At 38.8% G+C, this 22044-nt stretch overlaps 1 protein-coding gene and 1 long non-coding RNA gene across 3 annotated transcripts in view; one reads left to right on the top strand and one right to left on the bottom strand.

The window, feature by feature from the left end:
* Positions 1 to 684: 684 nt before the first annotated feature.
* The window catches only part of IL15 (interleukin 15), a 142067-nt gene continuing 120707 nt past the window's right edge, over positions 685 to 22044 (bottom strand). For both annotated transcript variants that reach the window (XM_027867009.1, XM_027867008.1), the window contains 5 exons: positions 10003 to 10109; positions 7784 to 7871; positions 7469 to 7513; positions 3598 to 3735; positions 685 to 1189 (listed from right to left, as the gene is read on the bottom strand). In XM_027867009.1, the coding sequence (XP_027722810.1) occupies positions 1079 to 1189; positions 3598 to 3735; positions 7469 to 7513; positions 7784 to 7871; positions 10003 to 10109 (489 nt within the window). In that variant the 3' untranslated portion in view covers positions 685 to 1078. The remainder of the gene's footprint in view (positions 1190 to 3597; positions 3736 to 7468; positions 7514 to 7783; positions 7872 to 10002; positions 10110 to 22044) is intronic.
* Positions 5009 to 7712, top strand: LOC114046618. The gene is made up of 3 exons (XR_003569527.1): positions 5009 to 5098; positions 5660 to 5727; positions 7627 to 7712. It is a non-coding gene; the product is annotated as an uncharacterized LOC114046618 (long non-coding RNA).

The following is a 22044-nucleotide window of genomic DNA, read 5'->3' as shown; positions in this document are numbered from 1 at the left end:
CTACTTTATAGTTGGGGAAACAGGTTATATTGCATGTAGGACAATTTTATGAATACTTTATTGTCGTCAATAGATGGTGAAAAACCTACAGGATGCCTCCTGTGTGCTGTGTCTCAGCAATCCTGACATAGCCTTCATTTTTGAAAAACCATTTTATATGTGGACTATACAGATTTAAAATGTAGTTTTTCATCTCTTAGAATCATGGATTTAGAGATGGACTGGACCTTTGAGAGCATTCAAATCTGGCCTTTTCCTTCCTAGCTGCGTGACTCTGGGCAAATCATTTAACTTCTTCTGTCCGCTTCAGTTTTCTCATTTGTAAAAGGTGGATAATAATAGCATCGACCTCCCAGGGCTGTTGAGGGATAAAATGAGATGACACTTGTAAAGCATTTTGCAAACCTTAAAGTTCTATATGAATGCTAGCTGACATCATCTTGTCTAACACCCTCCTTTTATGATTGAGGAAACAGAAACCCAGAAAGGTTAGATGACGTGCTGCAAGTCACACAGGTACTAAGTGCTAGAGGCTGAATTTGAACTCAAGTCATCTCCCTCCAAATTCAGCACTCCTTCCACTGTACCTTGCTGCTATCTTATTTCATTTCATTTTTTTTTAATTTTATTGGTGACATTCAGGGTTAAGTGACTTGCTCAGGGTCACACAGCTAGTAAGTGCCCGAGGTCACATTTGAACTCAGATCCTCCTGACTCTGAGAATGGTTCTCTTTATCTACTGCACCACCTAGCTGTTCCTATTTCGTCTCTTTCTAAAGATCTTGTTCAAATACGTCTATTCTTTAAATGTAAGACCTGATTCAGGGCAAAAAGGCCTTGGTTTCCCATCCCATGTCATTTAGGAGAGTTTCAATAATAAATTAAAAACAAAATGACAAAGAGATCACAAAACACTTGGTTCCTTTTCTGTCTTTGTTCTGTGATGTGAATTAATTCTGTAGTCTTGATCATTATCTTGATAGACAAATTCTGGTGGCTGGTGGAGATGAATCCTTGCCCCAGGAGTTCGTACAGAATGTTTTCACTGACAGAAGCAATGAAGAGGCAGTAAATGACATTAGGAGGTGCCAATAAATGACTGGACTATGTGTATGAAGCTCTGTAAAAATTCTCCAACATTTTTTTCCTCCAGTTCCTCACATTCTTTGCATCCTGATTCTGCGATGTTCTGCCAAAGGAGAAGACACAAAAGAAAAATGACTATAGAGAGGCAAGGCTCCGTCCCCTTTCCTGGCAGTATCACATCAACTGAGCGTTGTGCCAAGAACCCGGGATGCCCATGAGCTTCCTGGGTGGAGCTTTCAGAGGAAGTGACTATGGGGGTTTGTTTTTCCTTGACTATTGATAAAGGTTGTAACAAAAAAAAAAATGTCATTGTCTAAGTTAACCTTATGAAACAAACATTCTCAAACAAAAAGTTCTCTGTTGATTGAAAAATTGAAATTATTTCTGTAGCAACTTGGCTACATGTGATTAAATCTAAGTTCAACCTTTAGAACATTAAACTGTTATCTTCTGTGCTGATTCAGAAACAAATTTGAAAAAAAAAAAAACAAAAAACAAAAATCTGAAGCCAGGGGTGGGGAATCTGAGGGCTCAAGGCCACATGTGGCCCTCTAGGTCCTCAAGTGTGGCCCTTGGACTGAATCCAAACTTCACAGAACAAATCCCCTTAACAAAAGGATTTGTTCCGTAAAACTTGGACTCAGTCAAAAGGCTGCATCTGAGGACCTAAAAGTCCACGTGTGGCCTCAGGGCCGCACATTCCCCACTCCTGGTTCAGACAGTTGAGATACAAAATAAAAAACAATACAGTCTCTACCCTCAAGAAGCTACTAATTTAATGGAAAGCATTAGAAACAAGATTTAATTGTCTGGAAAGCTCTGCCTTTTAGAGCTCTCTGTTTCTTCAAAGGACAAAGAAGCCTTCCCTTCAACCTCTCTTTGTCAGAGCTTTCCTTCTCTTCAAAGTTCTGTATTAACTCATGATAATTTATATTCATCTGTGTACATGTCATATATTGCCCTAGTTAGAAAGTAAGCTCCTCGAGGGCAGGTCCTGTTTGCTTTTTTCTGTCAACATAACATAGACCAAGGTACTTACTTAGTGATTGCTGAATTTAGTTTAAAGCTTTTTTGGTTTCAATTTCCTTATCTATAAAATGAGGGTGTTGGACTGAATGACTTCTGGAGTCATGTCCAATTCTATAATTCCGTGAATTATTCTAGGCAGAGGTTCCCAAAGTGAGCAATACAGCCCCCTGAGGGGTGCTGGAACAATGAAGGCGGGGGGCAGTAGTAGTCTCCTGTGCAACTGGAGGGTGTTAAATAAAAATAAAGGGGTAGTGGAAGCATAAGGAAAGAAGAGAAGAGAAGAAAAATTTGAAAAACCATTTGTACATGTTTCATCTGTTGTGTAACTGAGTATAAGTGGTAGTGATTACATTATTTTCCAAATAAACTCACAAAATGCAAGTCATAATCAATCAGTGGTCCAGTCTGCCAACAGGTCTTAACAAGCAAGTGTTGGCAGGAGAGTATGTCATGCATTGTCAGAAGTCCAGCATGCATGTAATGACTTGCTTACAGTACGATATTATATACTATACGATTCCATGACTATTGTGTCATCAAAATTTCAATGCAGGGAAAAGAAAAACACAGATTTACAATAAATTATTAAATTTAAGATGTGTCATTTTTTAAAAAATAGTTTTTGAAATGATACAAATTTAAAAGAAAAAAGTGTGAAAGGGTTAAAAATTTCCAGGGGGGCACTGAGTAATTTTTTTAAGGGGGGGGGCAGTAGGCCAAATAAGTTTGAGAGCCCCTGTTCCAGAGCAATGTACAATTGGTAAGTTTATTAATTATCCTAATATGTAAATTCCTTGAGATCAGGGGTTGTATCTCATTCTTTGTATCTATAGCACAGCATCTGGTACATACTAAGTGCTTAATAAAAGCTCGTTGATTGAATAGTCCAATTTTATGTTCCTATTTATTTTTTTTTTCCTTCAAATTGAGTGAGGCTTGTCTAAAAAGTGAATGCAGCCCATAATCTGTGTTCAAATGATGTCTGGAAAGTCTCTACTCAGTCTGCCTTGAACACAATGAAGATAGATGATCTAGGAATTGTGTGTAAACTGGAATAGATTCCGTTAAATCAGATTAGAGTTAGCGATGTCTACTAACTGTAGCCGATCTCCTTGAGCTCTTGGCTCATTCTGGGAAGGCTCCGGATCGCCTGTCTCCTTGCCTGGATCAGGCTCCCTCCAATCTAACGAAAAGGGTTTAAGAAGCTCCTTAGTTCCTGCTTCTTTGCAGAGGTAGGGGTCCACAGATACGGAATACAGCATATGACATCAGATTTTTGTCAATGTGTTTTTTTCCTCTCCTTCCTTTTTTTTTTTTTTTAATTTGTTAAGGGTTGCTCTCTGACAGGGACAGAAGAACAGAAATAAAGGAGGAAATGCAGGTGATGTAAAAACAAAATATATCAATAAATACTAAAAAATAAAAACAGACAAAACCAAAGCTATATCATATTTTTATTTTACCAGTACAAAGAAAGCTCACCCTGTCTGATGATAATGTGGTATTGGCAATGAGGATGACATTTTCTACTGTTTCACTGAGCCTGGTATTATTGCATTCGTAGGAAATCACACGAAGCTCCAGAAGAAAGCACCTCATCGCGGTGATTTTGCAACTTGGCTACAAGTAGAATTGAAAAACAGATGCTTTATAAGAATTTATTGATTTTTTTTTTACTATATAATTTCATATTTTAAAATTTTGGACCAAAAACTCATTCTATCCAAACATTTCCTAAGGAAATATCATGTTCCAAGATGTTAGTTATATCTATGAAGCATCTAGTTTAGAGAGTTTTTACTCTGATAGAAAACAAAAGAAAAACCTACATTCAGAAAAAGCCCTAATCTAGGACAGCCACGTTGTGATACATGGGAAACATCTTGCACTAGCAGACCTGGATTCTGGTTCAAGTTCTCTCAATGACTCGCCCTTTAACCAGTCCCTTAAAAGAATCACAGGATTTAAAGTTGGAAGAAGTCATGTAGTCAAAACCCCTCTTATCCTCATGGAATCTCATATTTGGAAGGAACCTCAGAGGCAACCTGGACCTCCGTGGGAATCCCTTTCTATAACATCCCCCATGAAGAGGAAGGCAGGAGCACCTCTACATGAAGAGTTGCATCCCTTCCTAATGGAACTCCTTATCTCTGGAAGCAGCCAGTGGGTCATTCATTTTGGACTACTCTAATCATTAAGAAATATTTCTTGTGTTCAGTGGGGGGAAAAGGCTAAAACTGGAGTCAGAGGTCCTGCGTTTGAATCCTGGCTCTACCATTCATTACCTGTCTGACCTTAGGCAAGTTACTAAATTTATAACTATATGAAATCTGACTATGCGACTTCCTAGGCTCAATGACTTAAATCTGAAAGGGACCAAGGAGATCATCTAGTCTATCTGTCCCGCCATTTTACAGATGAAGCGATTTGCCTCTGGTCACACAGGAAGAGTCAGATGCAGAATTTGAACCAAGGGTCTTTTTCCCTACAGGCAAAATGGAGAGTGCCTCCTACCCACCTGTCAGAGACATTGGAAGGATCTCATGAAATGCTCTGTTGGAAGTGCCTTGAAAAGGTATAAGGCATTTACATAAATGGAAGGTTTCTTTTTAAGTACTAATCCTTCAAAAGTGGTTTTGATTTTAGAAGGGGAAAGACTGTGAGGTACAGACAGAAAACACTGGACGCCAGAGTGCCTGTTAAGTGGTCTGACTCATTCCAGAAAGAATGTCTAAACAAGCAAAATACGCTTCAGCTAAGCCCTTGAGATTTGCAACGGCTACTAAAAATCAATTTCTCAGCTTGTTGATGGTTAATTATTCATGTAGTCTGCATGGAAAAAGTATAAAAGTACAAGGCAAGCCAGACTCAGGGCAAGGAAGATGACCAACACTACCCAGATAGTGCTCTAGTTGACTGGGAGACAAGAGATTCCAAGTAATGAGGAGCTTTTTCTGAAATTTTTGCAAGAAGCTCCAAATTGGTAACTATATTAAAAAAAAAAAAAAAGCCATGTTCCCGGTGTTGGCAAAGATTGACATCGCCGAAAAGATTCTGATTAGGATACCATTGATGGAAAGTCCAATCAAAAATCAACTCATAAGGGCAGTTGGGTGGCACAGTGGATAGAGCACTGGCCCTGGAGTCAGGAGGACCTGAGTTCAAATCTGGCCTCAGACACACAAATACTCAATAGCTGTGTGACTCTGGGCAAGGCACTTAACCCCAATTGCCTCACCAAAAAAAAAAACCAAATAAATAAAAAAATAACTCACAAATACAATGTCTTCTAGTGAGTAAAGGAAAAGGGAAGAGAGACTTTGTTTTTATACCCAGAAACATGGGAGAAATCAGATGTGTCTCAGTTTAATTTCAGTCCAATTAAACAAGGTCAAAATATTTCTTTTAGGCTTTTGAGAAAAATAATCAGTTTTTAAAGATTTGTTGCTTGGTTTATACAACTAGTAATAGGCAGGACTTCTTATTTTATTTGCAAGAGAGGGAGAAACCATCTCATTAATGCATATGTTCGCTCAATTTACAGAAAACAGGAGAGTTGATGTGGGTACATAATGAAGGCCTGGCTGGGTCGGCTGTGGAATTCTATGGAAGGTAAGTCATGTAACTGGTAATATAATTTGCCTGACCTTAATATGTTTTCTAACAATGACTTCTATTTTTCCTTCTATCACAAAGAAAAAGGTCCAAAAAAAGGTCTTACTATGGTTTGATATGTGAGTTTTTTTTCTTTTTCTGGCCTTCCCAGTTTCTTTCTGAGAAAGGCAGCATCGTATAACAAATATGGGGCTAGGCCTGGAGTCAGAAAGACTCAATTCAGATTCTGTTCCTGACACTAATTAGCTGTGTGACCAAGTGAAAGTCCTATTACCTCCTCTGTGTCTCAGTTTCCTGATCTGTAAAATGAGGAGACTGGACTAGTTGACATATAAGGTCCTATCTATGATAGTACTATTATGGTATTATAATACATACATATTATATATAATATATATCACATATAATATATATTATATATGTAGTAGAATATATTATATTGTTATGGTATAATACATACAATATAAATATGTTATAATTATAGTATATATTATATTATATATAATTATAGTATATATTATGTTATATATAATTATATAACATATATTTAAATATGTAAATAAAATGTGCATATATAATTATTATATTATAGTAACTTATGAATCTGAAACTGTGAGTCTCAGGTATCTTCCTAAGACATTTTGATTTGCATTGGTGGTGCAATCAAATGTCCTTGGCACATTGATTTACTGTTTATTTTGTTTGGAGGGGGAGGGTTGTTTGTTTTTTTATCCCGTCAGCATCCCTGGAGACCATTTCACAATATTTTAATTTAAAAATTTGTTGACCCCAAAGGAACACATTGAAAAGTGAGATGTGAATTCTGTAACTTCAGCCAAATTCACTGTTAAGTCCTGGAAGATCAAACTCCTTTCTGGCTTCTCAGAGGAAGCGAGTCAAATTCTTTAAGTCTCTTTCTTCTCACTCTGCTCAGGAGAGTGGACTCAGTGTGACCTGGCCCTGGAGACAGATCGAGGAAAAAGTAGGCCAGCATATGTCACAGAGAAGAGGGTGGGTCTACAGGGGCCTTAATCATATACCCAAGGGTACATTCAAGAGACTTACAAAAATGAGTGTGTGTGTTTCTAAGCCAGCTCTGGGGTGATAGTTTTCTGGATGAGGGGAAAAGTTGGGCACTGTCATAGAGAATCAGGAGACTCGAGTTCTTGCCTACTTGTCACCTTAACTCACTACATTTCATACCACTAGGCCTTGAAGAATGAGGGGTTTGAATTGTATGATCTCTGTCATAGAATCACAGAATATCAGGGTTGCAAGGAGAGTGGGGGGAAGGGACCTGGATGGACTCAGAAGTCATCTAGCCTCTGATGGTCAAACTTCAATAATGGGGAACTCATTAACTATTCCTCAAAGTTGCCCATTCCACCTTTAGACATCTTTAATTATTAAGGAGTTTTGCCTTCTAAGGAAGTAGCACATGTTTATCTGCAGTTTCACCCATCGTACCTAATTCTGTTCTCTGGGGTCAAGCAGAGCAAAGCCAGACCCTCTTCTACATGACAGCTTTTAAATTCTTGAAGACAGCTGTCATGCCCTCCTTTCTCCTCCAAATCTTCCCTAGGCTAAGATCATCCCAGTTCTTTCATATGACCCTCACAGGATTTGGTCCTTCCCAGGGCTAATATTCTGTGATTCTAAGAAAATTCCCTCTTCAGGCCTCCAGCAATTGAACAACACAATAATTATGGCAAAAAAAAAATGTGGTGAATATACTCACATGGGCATTACTTTCAGTATACAGAGTGGCGTCAATATCTAAGGACTAAAAGGAAAGAAAATTATATACATGAAAAGTTAGAGGATGAAAACATCTAAAAAAATTGAAATTAAACATCAGGATTTAAAAAAAATGAAGGGAACATTATTTATTTACAGCTGAAACCTGTTTAATGGAGCCCGTACCTTTCCACGTTTGGGCCCTGTACCAGCTTCATCCTTCTACTACCCAGACAAAAGGACCCCCAGTGAGTCTCCAATGTCATACAGGTGAAACTGGTTAACCCAGGGAGAGGATGGGAAAATCAATACTTACTTGGATGAGAAATTGAATGTGCTTCAAATCCTTTATGACATCCTGCCAGTGAGAAGCTTCAGTTTTAGGTAGATGGGCACTGATACAGCTGAAACAAAACCAAATTATGAGGCCTTTCTGCACCAGCATGATTCTAGTATTAGTCAGCTACTAATAAGAAGAGAACATGCAATCAGAGGATCATAGGCTTAAATAAAATCACACATGCACTAAAGAAGTCACAGGTATGAATAATAAAACCAAATGCATTTGACAAGACCTCTTGCTCAATGAAAAGCTAAAACTCATTTTTGTTATTGTTCTTTTCATGGGGCAATTAGATGGCACAGATAGAGTGTTGGGCCTGGAGTCAGGATGACTCATCTTTCTGAATTCAAATTTGGTTTCAGATAATTCCTAGCTGTATGACCCTGGACAAGTCACTTTACCTTGTTTGCCTCAGTTTCCTCATTTGTAAAATGAGCTAGAGCAGGAAATGGCAAACCATTCTAGTATCTTTGCTAAGAAAACCCCAAATGGGGTCATGAAGTCAGATATGACTAAAACAACTGAACAACAACAGCAAACATCTGTTTTCATAGCATTGCCAAGTAAGTGCTCTTAAAAATGATTTGCTCCTTTAAGTAAGTTTAAACACACTCCCTTAAACCATGAGCTCACCATTAAATCTGCTTGACAAATCCAACTTTTATAGATAGCACCAATGCTGGTCTACCAGAAATTTTAAAATCACCTGTTCAGATTTAGTCAGGCCTGAGTTTAAAGACAAAGAGACAGTGACCAAATGATACACTCATTCCCCTTAAAATGTAGATTCCCAAGTGGAAAGACCTATAATTTTTGAATGTGAATCACCTGTGTGACCTTGGCTAAGGTCACTTAATTTTTTCCTTGTCTCAGGGGCTTGGTTAAATGGCCTCTGAAGTGCCTTTTAGCCGCAAATCTATGATAAAAGAAGCAGGAGTAACAGTTGAGCTTAGGGAATTTTCTACAGAGGAGTCTAGCCCAACCCCATTCTGCCTTGCCAGAAGGAATGAGAGATTCAGCCCATCACTTTCTCTCTAAAATCTGAGTCCGTTACCCTTCTGGTGATGTTTGCTTCAGGGTAAAATGGGCTGTCAGATTTTCAGGTTAGGGAATATGCCACCCTAGGAGAAGCCTCAGAGCAGAAGACAAAACAAGAAATACTTTTGGAAACAACAAAAGGAAGGAAGGAAAAGGAAGGGGGAAAAAACACAATCAGAGTTAGTAATCTGCAGAGATAAATGAGTATGTAGCAAGGAATAACATAATTAGACTTTCTTTCTTTTGTACTCTCATTGATATTGGGAGTTTCCAGTGAGGCATCATCTTCTATCAGTGCAGATCATCAGCTCCTCTGGAAATTTGAGCCTTCAGAGAGTTTCCAGGGGTACTGGAAGTTTAGGTGACTTGCCCAGGGTCAAAGAGCAAGTATGTGTCAGAGACAGGACTTGAATGGAGAGCTTCCTGGCCGGCTCATTATCCACTACACTATACTGCTAACTTGCCTCACTTCCATTCTGCCTCAACCCCCCAAAAGCAAACCAGATGAATTCCTTAAAAATATGTATACTAGAGGCCAGACAGGAAGAAATACTAAGGGGGTCCAATTTATTTGGGGATATCCATACTCATGAGAAGTAACACGGTCTACAGCAGGAATGTCAAACAAATTCCAATAGAAAGGTACTCCTGCAGGCTATATATCAATTTATAAAACTACACATTAAATAATATTATCAGGGGTGTATTTTTATGTATTTTGTTCAACACTTCCCAACTGTTTTCATCTGTTTGGGGCGCACTTGGGAATTTTGCCAGCTGCATGAGGCCTGCCACCAGCCCAAGTCTGACCCCTCCAGTATAGAGGATAAAAGGCCACCTTAGTCAGGAAGATTTGGATTGAGCACCAGCCGCTGTTGCTCTCAGCAACTTGCCAAGATTATAAATTGCAGACTAGTTTCGGGTGTGCACCGATAGAGAGGATTTCCCCACTGAGTGTTCTTCATGAGGATGAAATCACAGGTCTAGATTCACAACCACATACACACCACCTCCTTCATCCCAGATGGAGTCAAAGGAAGGAAATCAATTCTGTTTAAACCATGCTTTTGTACCAAAGTGCCCAGAGTTTGACAAAGCTGAATTAAGCAGAACCAACCATTTCTGCATGGAGTCATGATCACGGAGTCTGTTACCTGAGGATGACGAAATGTGTTCCAACTTCAGTCAAAAAACTGAAAAAATGGCTATTTAAAATGAGGCACAGATAGTACTGGATCTGTGTGCTTCTTAAGTTTGATTTCTGAAAAACACAATTAGACAAAGGTTATTTAAGCAGTGTTCATTCTTTGAAAGGTGCTCTGCTATGGCTAATAATTTTCCACTTTATTTCTGTATACAAAGTAGCTGTTTTTCATAATTCATTATGGTTCATTCACTTTATTGGCACTAATAGGAAGGATTTATTAAGTTCCTACTATGTGCCAAACACTTTACAAATATCATCCCATTTGATCCTCACAACAACCTTAGGAGGTAGGTATTTTATTATCTCCTTTTTATAGTTGAAGAAACTGAGGCAGACAAATGACTTGCTTAAGGTCACACAATTAGTAAGTGCCTGTGGTGACATTTAAACTCAAGTCTTGGGGGCAGCTAGGTGGCGCAGTGGATAGAGCACCAGCCCTGGATTCAGGAGGACCTGAGTCCAAATCTGACCTCAGATACATAACACTTACTAGCAGTGTGACCCTGGGCAAGTCACTTAACCCCATTGCCTAGCCAAAACAAACAAACAAACAAACAAATAAATAAATAATTAAAAATAAACTCAAGTCTTCCTGACTGCAGACCCACAGCTCTATCCACCACGGTACTCAGTGGCCTCCTAAGAGGCATTAGAAAGCACATAACAACCCCCAAGTTACTTGTAGCACATCCACTCACTCATTCGTGTATTCATTCATTTACTTATTTATTTCTTACAAGACTTGAACCTTCAAAATCATACTCTGCCGGGGTCAACAGTAACGCTTTCACTCTAGAAGCAACTTGCTTTTACAAATAACTGATTCACAAAACACATAATTTGCATACAGATAATCAAACATTCATAGATCTGGCCCTGGAAGGGACCCTAAAAATCCATCCAACCCCCTCCTTTTACAAAATGGGAAACTGGGGAAATCACTTAACTTCTCTAGGCCTCAAAGTCACACAGGTAGGAAGGAACACAGTTTAGACTGCAGGCAGGTCTCCAAAACCCAGTATCCTTTCAACTGTACAATACCGCCCTCCCTGACAGCTGAGATTCCATGTGGCCTTCTAGGTTTTAAAGGTCTGATGGAATTTAAAAACAAAAACTCTCACAGTAGGTACTCAGAAAATCCTGGCAAATTTTACACACATTATCTAATTTATTCCTCAGAATGCTCTGCAAATCTAATTATCTTCATTTAAAGATAAGTAAAGGGAGGCTCAGTGAGATGAAAGTGACTTCCTAAATCAAATGGTAAATGACGAACCCTAGGTCAGGTCCAAAGCCTTCAGCCTTGTGTGACCAAGGGGCAGCCAGATGGTACAGTGGATAGAGCGCTGGGCCTGGAGTCAGGAAGTCCTGAGTACAAATCCAGCCTCAAACACTTACTCTCTTCAACTTAAAGTCATACCTTATTCTAGGCATAAATGAAAATTGACCAATTTTCTACACTTATTTTTGTTCCAGGGAGAATAATGGTCAGATATTTTGAAAATTTAATAATCCAAGTATTGCAGTCTTCCATGAGTACAAGTTTGTTTTACTTTTAATGCATTTGCCCTGAAAATGAGCAATTCAGGCCATGAAACTAAGGAGAAATTGTGTAAAATCACACAAGTTTGTCACTTTTTATTACCTCCTTAGTTGAAATTTGTATTTATGGTGGATTTATCTATTAGCTTATGTTGACACTCTATGAACCCAGTAGCATCTAAAGAAGCCATAAATCATAGGTCTGGTCCTATCAATCTTGTGATAAAATATGTCATTTGTCATCATGTGACAGAGTTAATTTTTCACAGCATACACCCTTTTTAAACTATTTAAGTTTTCTTAAGCATGATTCCTACAATTCAGAAGTCTGCCACCAGGTAAATAATGATGCCTATCTAAACAGGCAAGGAAAGTTAGGTGACGTAACTGAGAGATGAGAAAGCATGAGACTTTGTCTCTTAATTACACCTTACATGTTAAACAATATCATGTAAAATAATAGTATAAATATTAAATACCAATTTGTTTGCATATTACTTTTAGGATAAAATATCACTTGGAGCAAGTCTTAAGAGAAAAAAAAAGTCCACAGTTACCATAATTGTTATCGATCACTATTTACTCTAATTTTCTTTGTTACTTTAAGAATAAATTTAACTCTATGATAGCAGCTGTCCATAGGTTGCTGGTGGCCCTATGCTTTACCTTACATTAAAATTTTTATTTCTTTATGTTTTCGTAGTAGTAACTACCTATATATATCTGCTTGCTCTGCATCTGTTTTGTGTCTTTTGAATTCACAAATTCTCTACTATGTGAAAGATTTCTAACTGTAATTTATTCAATTTACAAAAAAAATTAAGCATAATTGTCTCCAAATGTGAGAATGCCAAAGAATGGATTAGAAATGCTTTTAGAGAGCCACCCATTAAATTCATGGAAATTACTTAGAATGAATTTAATCAATAATAAAAGAAACACATAGAAGCAAATCAACTTTCACTTAAAATGATTAACCTAGAACTCCCAATAACATGGTAGTTTTAAGGGCATGTTTGGATATGCTAGGCATCCTGATTATCAAAAAGTATTTATTACGTTCCACCTTGCAAAAAGAACTATGCCAATATAATTCCTGTCCTTAGCCACTCTGTATCTGATAGAGACACTCAGATGTCCCTGAAATTAGGTAGAGGAAAGGATGAGGAAGAATTGTAACCCTCTCCCTTTTGGATATAGCCCTGTTATATGGCAATAATGTGGCTGTTTTATCTTCAGGTTATGTAAAGCTTCAAGAAAAACATGGCTGGATGACCCCAGGAAAATATTGCTGGTAGGATTATATCATAGCACTGGCCAGCTCTCCTAAAGTGTTTTTCTCAGCAACCACACAGCCATTTTTCTTCTTGGACAAAACCCTGATTGCTCATAATAATAACAGCTCATAATTTAAACCGCTTTGCTCTTATGAAGATGCTTTCACATAGATCAATGCATTTAAGCTTCACAACCAGTCACCTGTGCTAAATAATTATTATCAAATTTAGCTCATAATATTTCTTTACACATACTCCCCAATCCCCAATGTTGAGGATGATAATGCAAGGTTATTTTTTTTTCTCTGCCTGATTTCCTCTGTGGTGGGCTGCCATTATCATAAGCAGCCAGGCTAAACCTATGACAGCTTGCTAAAGGCAGGTGAAGAGATGTGAACAGAATTACACTAAATTCTGTTTGCTGAAAATTTTGCTCCAGGGCACGCATAGCTCTTTCCCCTGGTTTTAACAAGCTTTCAGAGGACAAAACTTGTGGAGGACACTATTTGCTACTGCTGCTAACCACTTCAGCAGACTGGGAGGCTAAATTGTGAGGATGGGGAACTATATGCTGTGATGCAGCCACAATCTTCAGGAATGTGAAACAATGGTTCTATGTTTGAATGAATGAAAAAAAAACCCCAACAACATTAAGTGCATACAGTAAGCCAAGCAGTGCTGCACTAAGTGCTGAGAATACAAACACAAAAGTAAAACCAGTTCCTGACATCTAGGAATTTACATTCTAATAGGGGCACAACATACCATACAAAAATCAAGAAGAAGTACTCTCATCTAAAAAGTTACAGGAATGATGAGTGTTTTGAAAGAACAATTGCAGAGTTGATTCAATCATGATTCCAGAAGAGTCTGAGAGGAAGAGAAGGGCAGAGAGTAGGGAATAAAGTGAGAAGGGGCGCCTGGGGCTTTCCTGAAATAATGATCTAGGACAGGTAACTGCCAATCGGGATAGAGGGATCCCAAGGTGGCAAGACAATAATACATTCATATACTACTTTTTTTTTGTTTTTAACAACCATTCCCCAATTAATGGGCATACACTCTGTTTTTGTTATCTTTGTTATCACAGACTGCTATTTGACTATTTTGGCATACCTGGAAACTTACAGATTTCCTTGGGGTATAATGATCCTGGGTTCTTGAAGGCTATGCCCACACACAGCAACTGATAGAATCCTAGATTTAAGCTGGAAGAGACCTTGGAAGTCACCAGGTCCAATGTCCTCCTTTTACAGATGAGAAAACTGAGATCTGCAGAGTTTAACTGACTCCACCTAAAGGTCAAAGTCAACGTTGGCAACCTGCCTGAATTCATTCATCAATGATTAACAAACTACCTTCTCTACTACAGAGAGCACAACTATGATGGGCTGACCACGCTGTTCGAATGCCAAACACACTTTTGCCTAAAAGACTATTTTATGCAGAACTCACACAGGGCAAGGACTCACAGGGTGGTCAGAAGAAGCAATACAAGGACACTCTCAGGGTCTCTCTTAAGAACTTTGGAACTGATTGTATGACATGGGAGACCCTGGCACAGAACTGCCCAGCATTCCGTGCCCTCATCAGAGAAGGTGCTGTGCTCTATAAGCAAAGCAGAATTGAAGTAGCTCAAAAGAGACATGAGATGTGCAAATTTGGAGAATCCACTCCAAATGTTCACACAGACTATTTGTGCCTGACCTGTGGTAGAGCATTCTGAACTCATATTGATCTGATCGGCCACAGCTGGCTGCATTATAACTTGACTCTTACATAGTGATGTCATTTTGGTCCTCTTCTAGAACGAAGGACAACCACCCAACCTACATTTCCCAGTTCTGAACCTACTGCAGTCGTCATCCAAACCATATTCTCCATCCTCCACTAACCCCTCTTTCAGCTCTCACCAAGACCTGGCTCCTCCTGATGGCACAGCTCTCCTTGGCCACCTTTTCCAGCTCTGGTTGCACTTTCACTTATTCCTCTGACTCCCTGGTCATGGTAGAGGAGTTAGAATACTCCTTACTCCATATTACAACATCTAGGCTCTACCTCTGCCACTCAGTAACTTCTCCTCCTTTGAGGTATACTCAATCCATGTGTACCACCCAGCCAAAATTTGGGTAGCTGTTTTCTACCAGCCTCCAAGACACTCCTCTTATTTCCTCAACAAGATTACTGTCTGACTCACAGTCTTTCTCTATTCTTGAACTCCTGCCCTTATAAAGGAAACTTAAATATACATACTGATATCCCTTCAAACACTGTACTCTCATGGTTCCTCAATTTATTTCATACGATCTATCCCTCTACCCCACCCCACTTTGTCATGAATATGCTCTTGCCACCACCCAGTTCTATGTTCAGGAACTCTGAAATTCCATTTTATGACTATCATCTATTGTTATTCCACCTCTCCCTCAAAACCCTAAGCCGTGTTCTTCACTTTCACCATGACCTCCAAACCCTCAACGTCTCATTTCTCAACTCGGTCATTGCCCTTAGGCTAGCTATACTTTCCTATCTTTCCCAGTTTAACCCCTTGCTGAACTGGTTCAGTTCTATACTCTCCTCTTTTCTCTAGTACCTGGCCTACTTAGTCTATTACCCATCTTGCCCTGCCAAGCCATACCTACTGTCTTTGCTCCTACTTATACAAATACTGTTCACTGAAGATGGAGAAAATCATTGTGACAAGCAAATTCTTTCATGCCTCCCTAATTAACCCACTATCCCACTCACTAAAGTGACTTTTCCAACTTTTTCATCTCTTCTTAGACCTTCTGGAGTTCCCTCTCCTACTGTCTTCTCAGCTGAGAACCTTGCTCATATTTCACTGAGAAAATGAGGCTATTCACCAAAAGTTCCTTTTTCTCTCCATCTCCCATCACTAAGATCCTTTTGACCATTGTCTGCTCCTTCATGTGACTCACAAGAAGAGATAAGCTCTTCTCATTACCAAGGCAAAATCTATATGCACAAGGAATCTCCTTCCATTCTGTCTTCTCCATAAGATTGTCACCCCTATCATTTCTACTCTCTTACTTATCTTCAGTCTCTCCCTGTCTGCTGGTGGTTTCCTTACTGCCTACAATAATACCCGTCTTTCCTAGTCTCAAAAAACCCTTTATTTGATCCATACATTCCCCCTAGCAATCATCCTATAGTTCTCCTCCCTTTTGCGGCTAAACTCCTTAAGAAAGCCACTTATAATCAATGCCTCCATTTCCTTGCTTCTCACTTACTTCACAGACTGGCTTCTGACCTCTTCATTCACCTGAAATTGCTCTCTCCAGTTACCAGTGATCTTTTAACTGCCGGATCAAATGGCCATTTTTCATTAATCATTCTTCTTGACTCTCTATAGCATATGACATAGCTGATCACCCACTTCTCCTTGATACTCTCTTTTCTCTAGGTTTTTGTCTCTCCTCTTGCCTATCTGAACACTCGGTCTCTTTTTCTGCATCTTTGCCCATGTTATGTCCACTAACTCTATGGAAAACCCCATGTAAGTTCTGTGCTGGCCTCTCCTCCTTTTTCACTTGATCCCACAAGCTCCCATGGATCTAATTATTACCTCTATACTGATGTTTCTTAAATTACTTCTCCAGCCCTAACCTATGCAGTCTCTCCTACACTCTAGACTTGCATCTCCAGCTGGATGTCCTGTAGACATCTTAAACTCAACATGTCCAAACAGAACTCATTATCTTTCCTCCCAGATGCCTCCCTCATCCTAACTTTCCACCATCCTCCTAGTCACCCAGGTTCACAATCTAGGTGCACCCTTGACTTCTCTCTCTCTCTCTCTCTCTCTCTCTCTCTTTCTCTTTCTCTCATTTCCTATATACAATCTGTTGCCAGGTCCTGTCAATTTTACCTCTAACACCTAAACTCCTTTCTCTCCTCCGATACAATCACCACCCTGATGCAGGCCCATGTCATCACCTTAACCCCTGGTGGCTGGTCTCTCTGCTTCAAGCCTGTCCTTCCTCCACACAGCTGTTAAAGTAACCTTTCTAAAGTGCAAAATCTGACCATATCAACCTCCCTTTTCAATCAACTCCAATGGCTCCCTAATATTTCCAGGATCAAATAAAAATTTTGTTTGACATTCAAAGACCTCCTACCCCCAATCCTAGTACTCTTTTATCCAAATACAATGGTTTCCTTGCTCTTCCTGGCACAAGACACTCTATCTCCTGACTCCTTGCATTTCTGTTGGCTGTCCTCCATGCCTGGCATTTTCTCTCTCTCCTTATCTCCACCTCCTGGCTTCCCTCACTTCCTTCAATCCCAGGTAAAATCCCACCTTTTATGAAAAGCCTTTCTTGATGCCCTTTAAAACCAGTCCACTCTCCGTGGTTGATTGTCTTCTATTTATCTTGTCTGTATTTTGTTTGTACATAGTTTGCAGGTTGTCTCCCCCATTAGATTGTAACTGGAGGGCAGGAGCTATCTTTTGCCTTTCTTTGTATCCCCAGAGCATAACTCAGAGCTTGGCACCCAATAGGCCCTTAATAAATGCTTACTGAGTCACTCGCTAACAGCTATTAAGTATCTGAGGTGGACTTTAAGCCAATGTTTTCTTGACTCCAGGGCTGTCCAATACTATACTTGATCCACTAGGTCTACTGCCTCTCTTGCCGGGAGAATGAAAGTGCTACCAAAAGGACTAACCCAGAAACAATGAAAACACATGAAAATCAATCATAGATTGCAGTGATTTGCAAAGCAATAACCACATTGTTTTTGGCAAGTGCTTCTTAACCATTCAAAAACTCAGTCTTTTTCATTGTTCTTAGGTAGCAAGCTAAACAAGATGGACCTCCCCAAATCACTTCAGCTATAAATGTTATAGAGTGTTCAGGAAAAAATTCTAGAGAAATAGATCAGAGAAGAGATCAGAGTGAGTAGCCAATATATCAAGGAAGTATAGATAAGACCCACCTCTGCCTAGAGTGTTTCTAATGACTAATATTGTTGGTACTTTGGGAAAATAGGCGTATTGATACATTGTTGGAATTTTGAATTGATATAGCTATCTAGAAATCAATCTGAAATTATGCTCCAAAAGTGAATGAATTGTACATAGCAATACCATTACTAGAAGTGCATCCCATAGAGATGAAAGAAAGAGGAAAAGGACCCATGAGAATAAAACTATAGCAGCTTTCCTTGTTATAGAAAACAACTGGAAACTAAGGGGGATACCCATCAACTGGGGAATAGCAGAACAAATTAGAGCATATGACTAAAATGGAATACTAATGTGCCTTAAGAAGTTAAGAAAGATGGTGTCAGAGAAACTGGAAAGATTTGTACAAATTTATTTTGAGTAAAGTGAGCAGAACGATAACATACCATAGCATCAACATTATAAAAACAATTTTGAAAGTCTTAACTCTGATCAACACAATTATCAACCATGTTTCAGAGAACCAATGAAATGATAGAGAAGTGATGAAATAAGAATAAGTCATATTTTTCATCATGACAAATATGGGAATTTTTCTGCTTGACAATGCTTATTTAGTACAAATGTTTTTTTCTTCTTTTTTCTTTTTTGGGGGGGGGGAGAGGTGGAGAAGTGGAAGGGAGAAAAAATAAATGCTCGATAATTAAAAAATAAATTTTAAAAGAAATAATACTTTTTGTTTTTATAATATGTATTTCTGACTATAGCCTTCTCTATTCTAAACAAAAAAGGCATTTCTTGAAATAAAGATTTTTTAAAAAAGGAAAAAAGCATTTTAGCAAAACTAATCAACACATTAGCTACAACTGACAACTTGTACAATATTCCTCACTCATAGTCAGCCACTCCTGAGATGAAAGGAAGGAAATGCTTCTCTTCTCTACAGCTCAATTTAGCCATTAAAAACATACAATATTCAGCTTTTTTTTTTGTCCTTTTCACTTACATTGTTACAGTTATTGTATATATTGTTTCCCTGGTTCTGCTTACTTCACTCTCTCTCACTTCATATAAATCTTCCCATGCTTCTATGAATTCTTCATGTTTGCTCTGTCTTTTGGTATAGGAATATTACATTATCTCCATGTACCAAAATTGATTCAGCCAGTCTCCAGTTACTAACCACTTATTTGGTTTCTCTTTGTTTGCTAGATGGCATCTTTCTACTTTGACTTGCAGGAATGATACCAAAAAACCCAAAATTTTCAATTTTGCTGTTTCCCCTCCCTGCCTCCTTGTGCCTCTCCTATGTTTTTATATTCTCTCTGGGACATTCTATTCCTCAGAGAATCCACCAGTCTATTAAGATATTAAGATCTACCATATGTTCTAAGTTGTCATACCATTTTTAACCCTACTCTATTTTAGGTGATTTTATTTTTAAAAATATATTTTATTGATGCCCTCTGTCTTCACGAAGTTGATATGACTTAATAGCAAAGTCATTTCAGACTCCACCCCCTGCAGATTAAATCCTCCCTTGTGAAAAAGAAAAACAAATAAACAAAACCACTCCATGTGGTGATTCCAGCCGATGACGTATACAATGCCCCGTCCTACTTGTCCCTCTCCTCTCTGAAGGGAGGGGAGCCATGGTTCTCTCTCTGTTTTTTAGGACCTTCATTAGCTTTTCAGTTACACAGAGTTCAAATTCCTGTTAGTGATCTCATTTACACCCACAAAGTCAGGGTTAGTTTCTTTCTTGTTTTTGCTGCCTTCTACTTTCACTTTGCATTCATTTACACAAATCTTCTCATGTTTCTGTAAATTTCTCATATTTGTCATTTCTTGTTTCATTAAATTATTCCATTGCCTGCACATACCATTGTTTTGTCAGCCATTCCCCATTCAATGGACACTTCCTTTATTTCTAGATCTTTTCTACCACAAAGAAGACGACTATTAATATGTAGACATATAAACAGATGTATATATGTATATATGTGTGCATATACAGACTAACATATGCAAAGGTGTTTTATATATGTATATACACATGTAAATGTGTTCATATATTGCATACCTGCAATATATTATCACATATAATTATGTGTGTGCATGTTTTACATTATTAAAGATATCATATATTGTATATATGTGTTGTTGTTCAGTTGTGTCCAACTCTTTGTGACCCAATGGACCATAGCAAGCCAATACTGTCCATGGGGTGTTCTCAGTAAAAATCCTGGAGTGGTTTGCTATTTCCTTTTCCTATAAATTAAGGCAAATAATGGTTAAATGACTTGCCCAGGGTCACACAACTAGTAAGTTTCTGAGGCTGGATTTGAACTTGGTCTTCCTAACTCTAGGTCCAATGTTCTAACCCCTCAGCAATCATTTATATTATATGCCTCGTTACATATGTACACACACACACCATGCACATATATACATATAAGCATATATGTATATATGTACAATACATTTGAAAAACACATTTTTTTTCTGCCTCTGACTTCTCTGAGAAATATTCCCAGTAAGTGAATTGCTACGCCGAAGGGTATGGAAAGTTTAGTCATACTCAATGCTAAACTGTGGTTTTTCTGCTCCCATTTATGACAGGCTTACAAAAGTGGTTTCAGAATAAGTTACAGATGCTGGCTTCTTGATATGAAAAGAGCCTCTGGAGACATGTCCCTACTCTGTTTTTAGCACTGTGCCTTTAACTTCTGCAAAACAGCAAATATGGGGGTAAAAGGATCTGAAAGGTAGAGGGAACCTTTCTGAATTACAGGATCATAGAGTAAGTGTGTCTTGGGGGAATCAAAAACAATCCCCCCATTTGACATATGAAGAAACTGAGGCCCAGAAAAGTGAAGTGACTTGTTCAAGGTCACAAAAGTGGCAGCCAGGATTCGACTTCAGTGCCTTTTCCACTCTATCTCATTTTCAGAGTTAAAGAGATTGAATTAACCATGTATGTCAATGTGAATGAATGATGGGGATTGAATTGAATTGTCCATCTAATCAGAGCAAATCATTCCTGGATCTAGTTGTAAATATTTGAACACCTGAAAGGAATCAGAAGTAAGGGCATAAAGAGATTAAAATTATACACATACACACATCATGCATTTATGGGCAAGAAAAGCTGGGTCCAAATTCCAGCAAGAGATCAAACTAGAAAGATAGTTTAGGAGAAAGGGAAACTTGTGCTTGGCAATCTGTCAGTTTCACACTCGATGACTCAGTGGGGAAATATGTAGAAATGTAAGAAACCCTCAGCAACATGCATAAGCCAACCCTTCTCCCTCTACCCTCTCATTTTTAGCGACCTCCTCAGTTCCAATAGATCTAATTAGCATATTTATACAGATGACTTACAGGAGGCTATCCAATCAAAGTCTCTCCCTTGAGCTTGAGTCTCCCATTTCAAATTGCCTATTGAACATTTCAAACTGATTGTCTTGGAGGTGCCTCAAATTCAACATTTCCAGAGCAGAATTCATTATCTTTCCCCGTAAGCCCACTCATTCCCCAAACTTCTCCATTTTGGTGGAAGGCACCTCCATTCTTCTAGTCTCCCAGGTTTGTAACTACGGTGTTATCCTCAACTATTCTTTCTCTCCCTCACTCCATACATCCAATTAGCTGCCAGATCTTATGCTTTCTACCGCCATACCATCTCCCACTTAAGACCCCTTCTCTCTATTCACAGAGCTACCACCTTAGTTCAAGACCTTATCACCTCTCACTTAGATTATGATAATGGCCTCCTCATTGTTCTCCAAGCCCCTCAAGTCTCTCTTCCAGTCTAAATGTTAAAACTGTTACCAAAGTGATTTCTCTTAAATTCCAATCTGATCGTGTTATTTTCTTGCTCAAAAAAAAAAAAAAACAACTTTAATAGCTCTTCTCTGTTTTGATTTTAAAGCCCTACACAATCTTGTGCCTACCTATCTTTCCAGCTTCAGTGGACATTGTTCCCCCTCCCACACTCTGTGACCCAGCCAGACTGGCCATCTCTCTTTTCCTCATGCCATCTCTTTTTGGCGGTGGGGCAGTTGGGGTTAAGTGACTTGCCCAGGGTCACACAGCTAGTAAGTGTCAAGTGTTTGGTCTGAGGTCGAATTTGAACTCAGATCGTCCTGACTTTAGGGCTGGTGCTCTATCCACTGTGCCACCTAGGTGCCCCCCTCATGCCATCTCTTGTTTCAATGCTTTTGTCCTGGCCATCTCCCAT

Source organism: Vombatus ursinus, unplaced genomic scaffold (assembly GCF_900497805.2).
Source record: "Vombatus ursinus unplaced genomic scaffold, bare-nosed wombat genome assembly UNPS02014784.1, whole genome shotgun sequence".
Classification (NCBI taxonomy): domain Eukaryota; kingdom Metazoa; phylum Chordata; class Mammalia; order Diprotodontia; family Vombatidae; genus Vombatus; species Vombatus ursinus.
The sequence above is the reverse complement of the archived record's forward strand: the minus strand, read 5'-3'. Positions and strand labels throughout refer to the sequence as shown.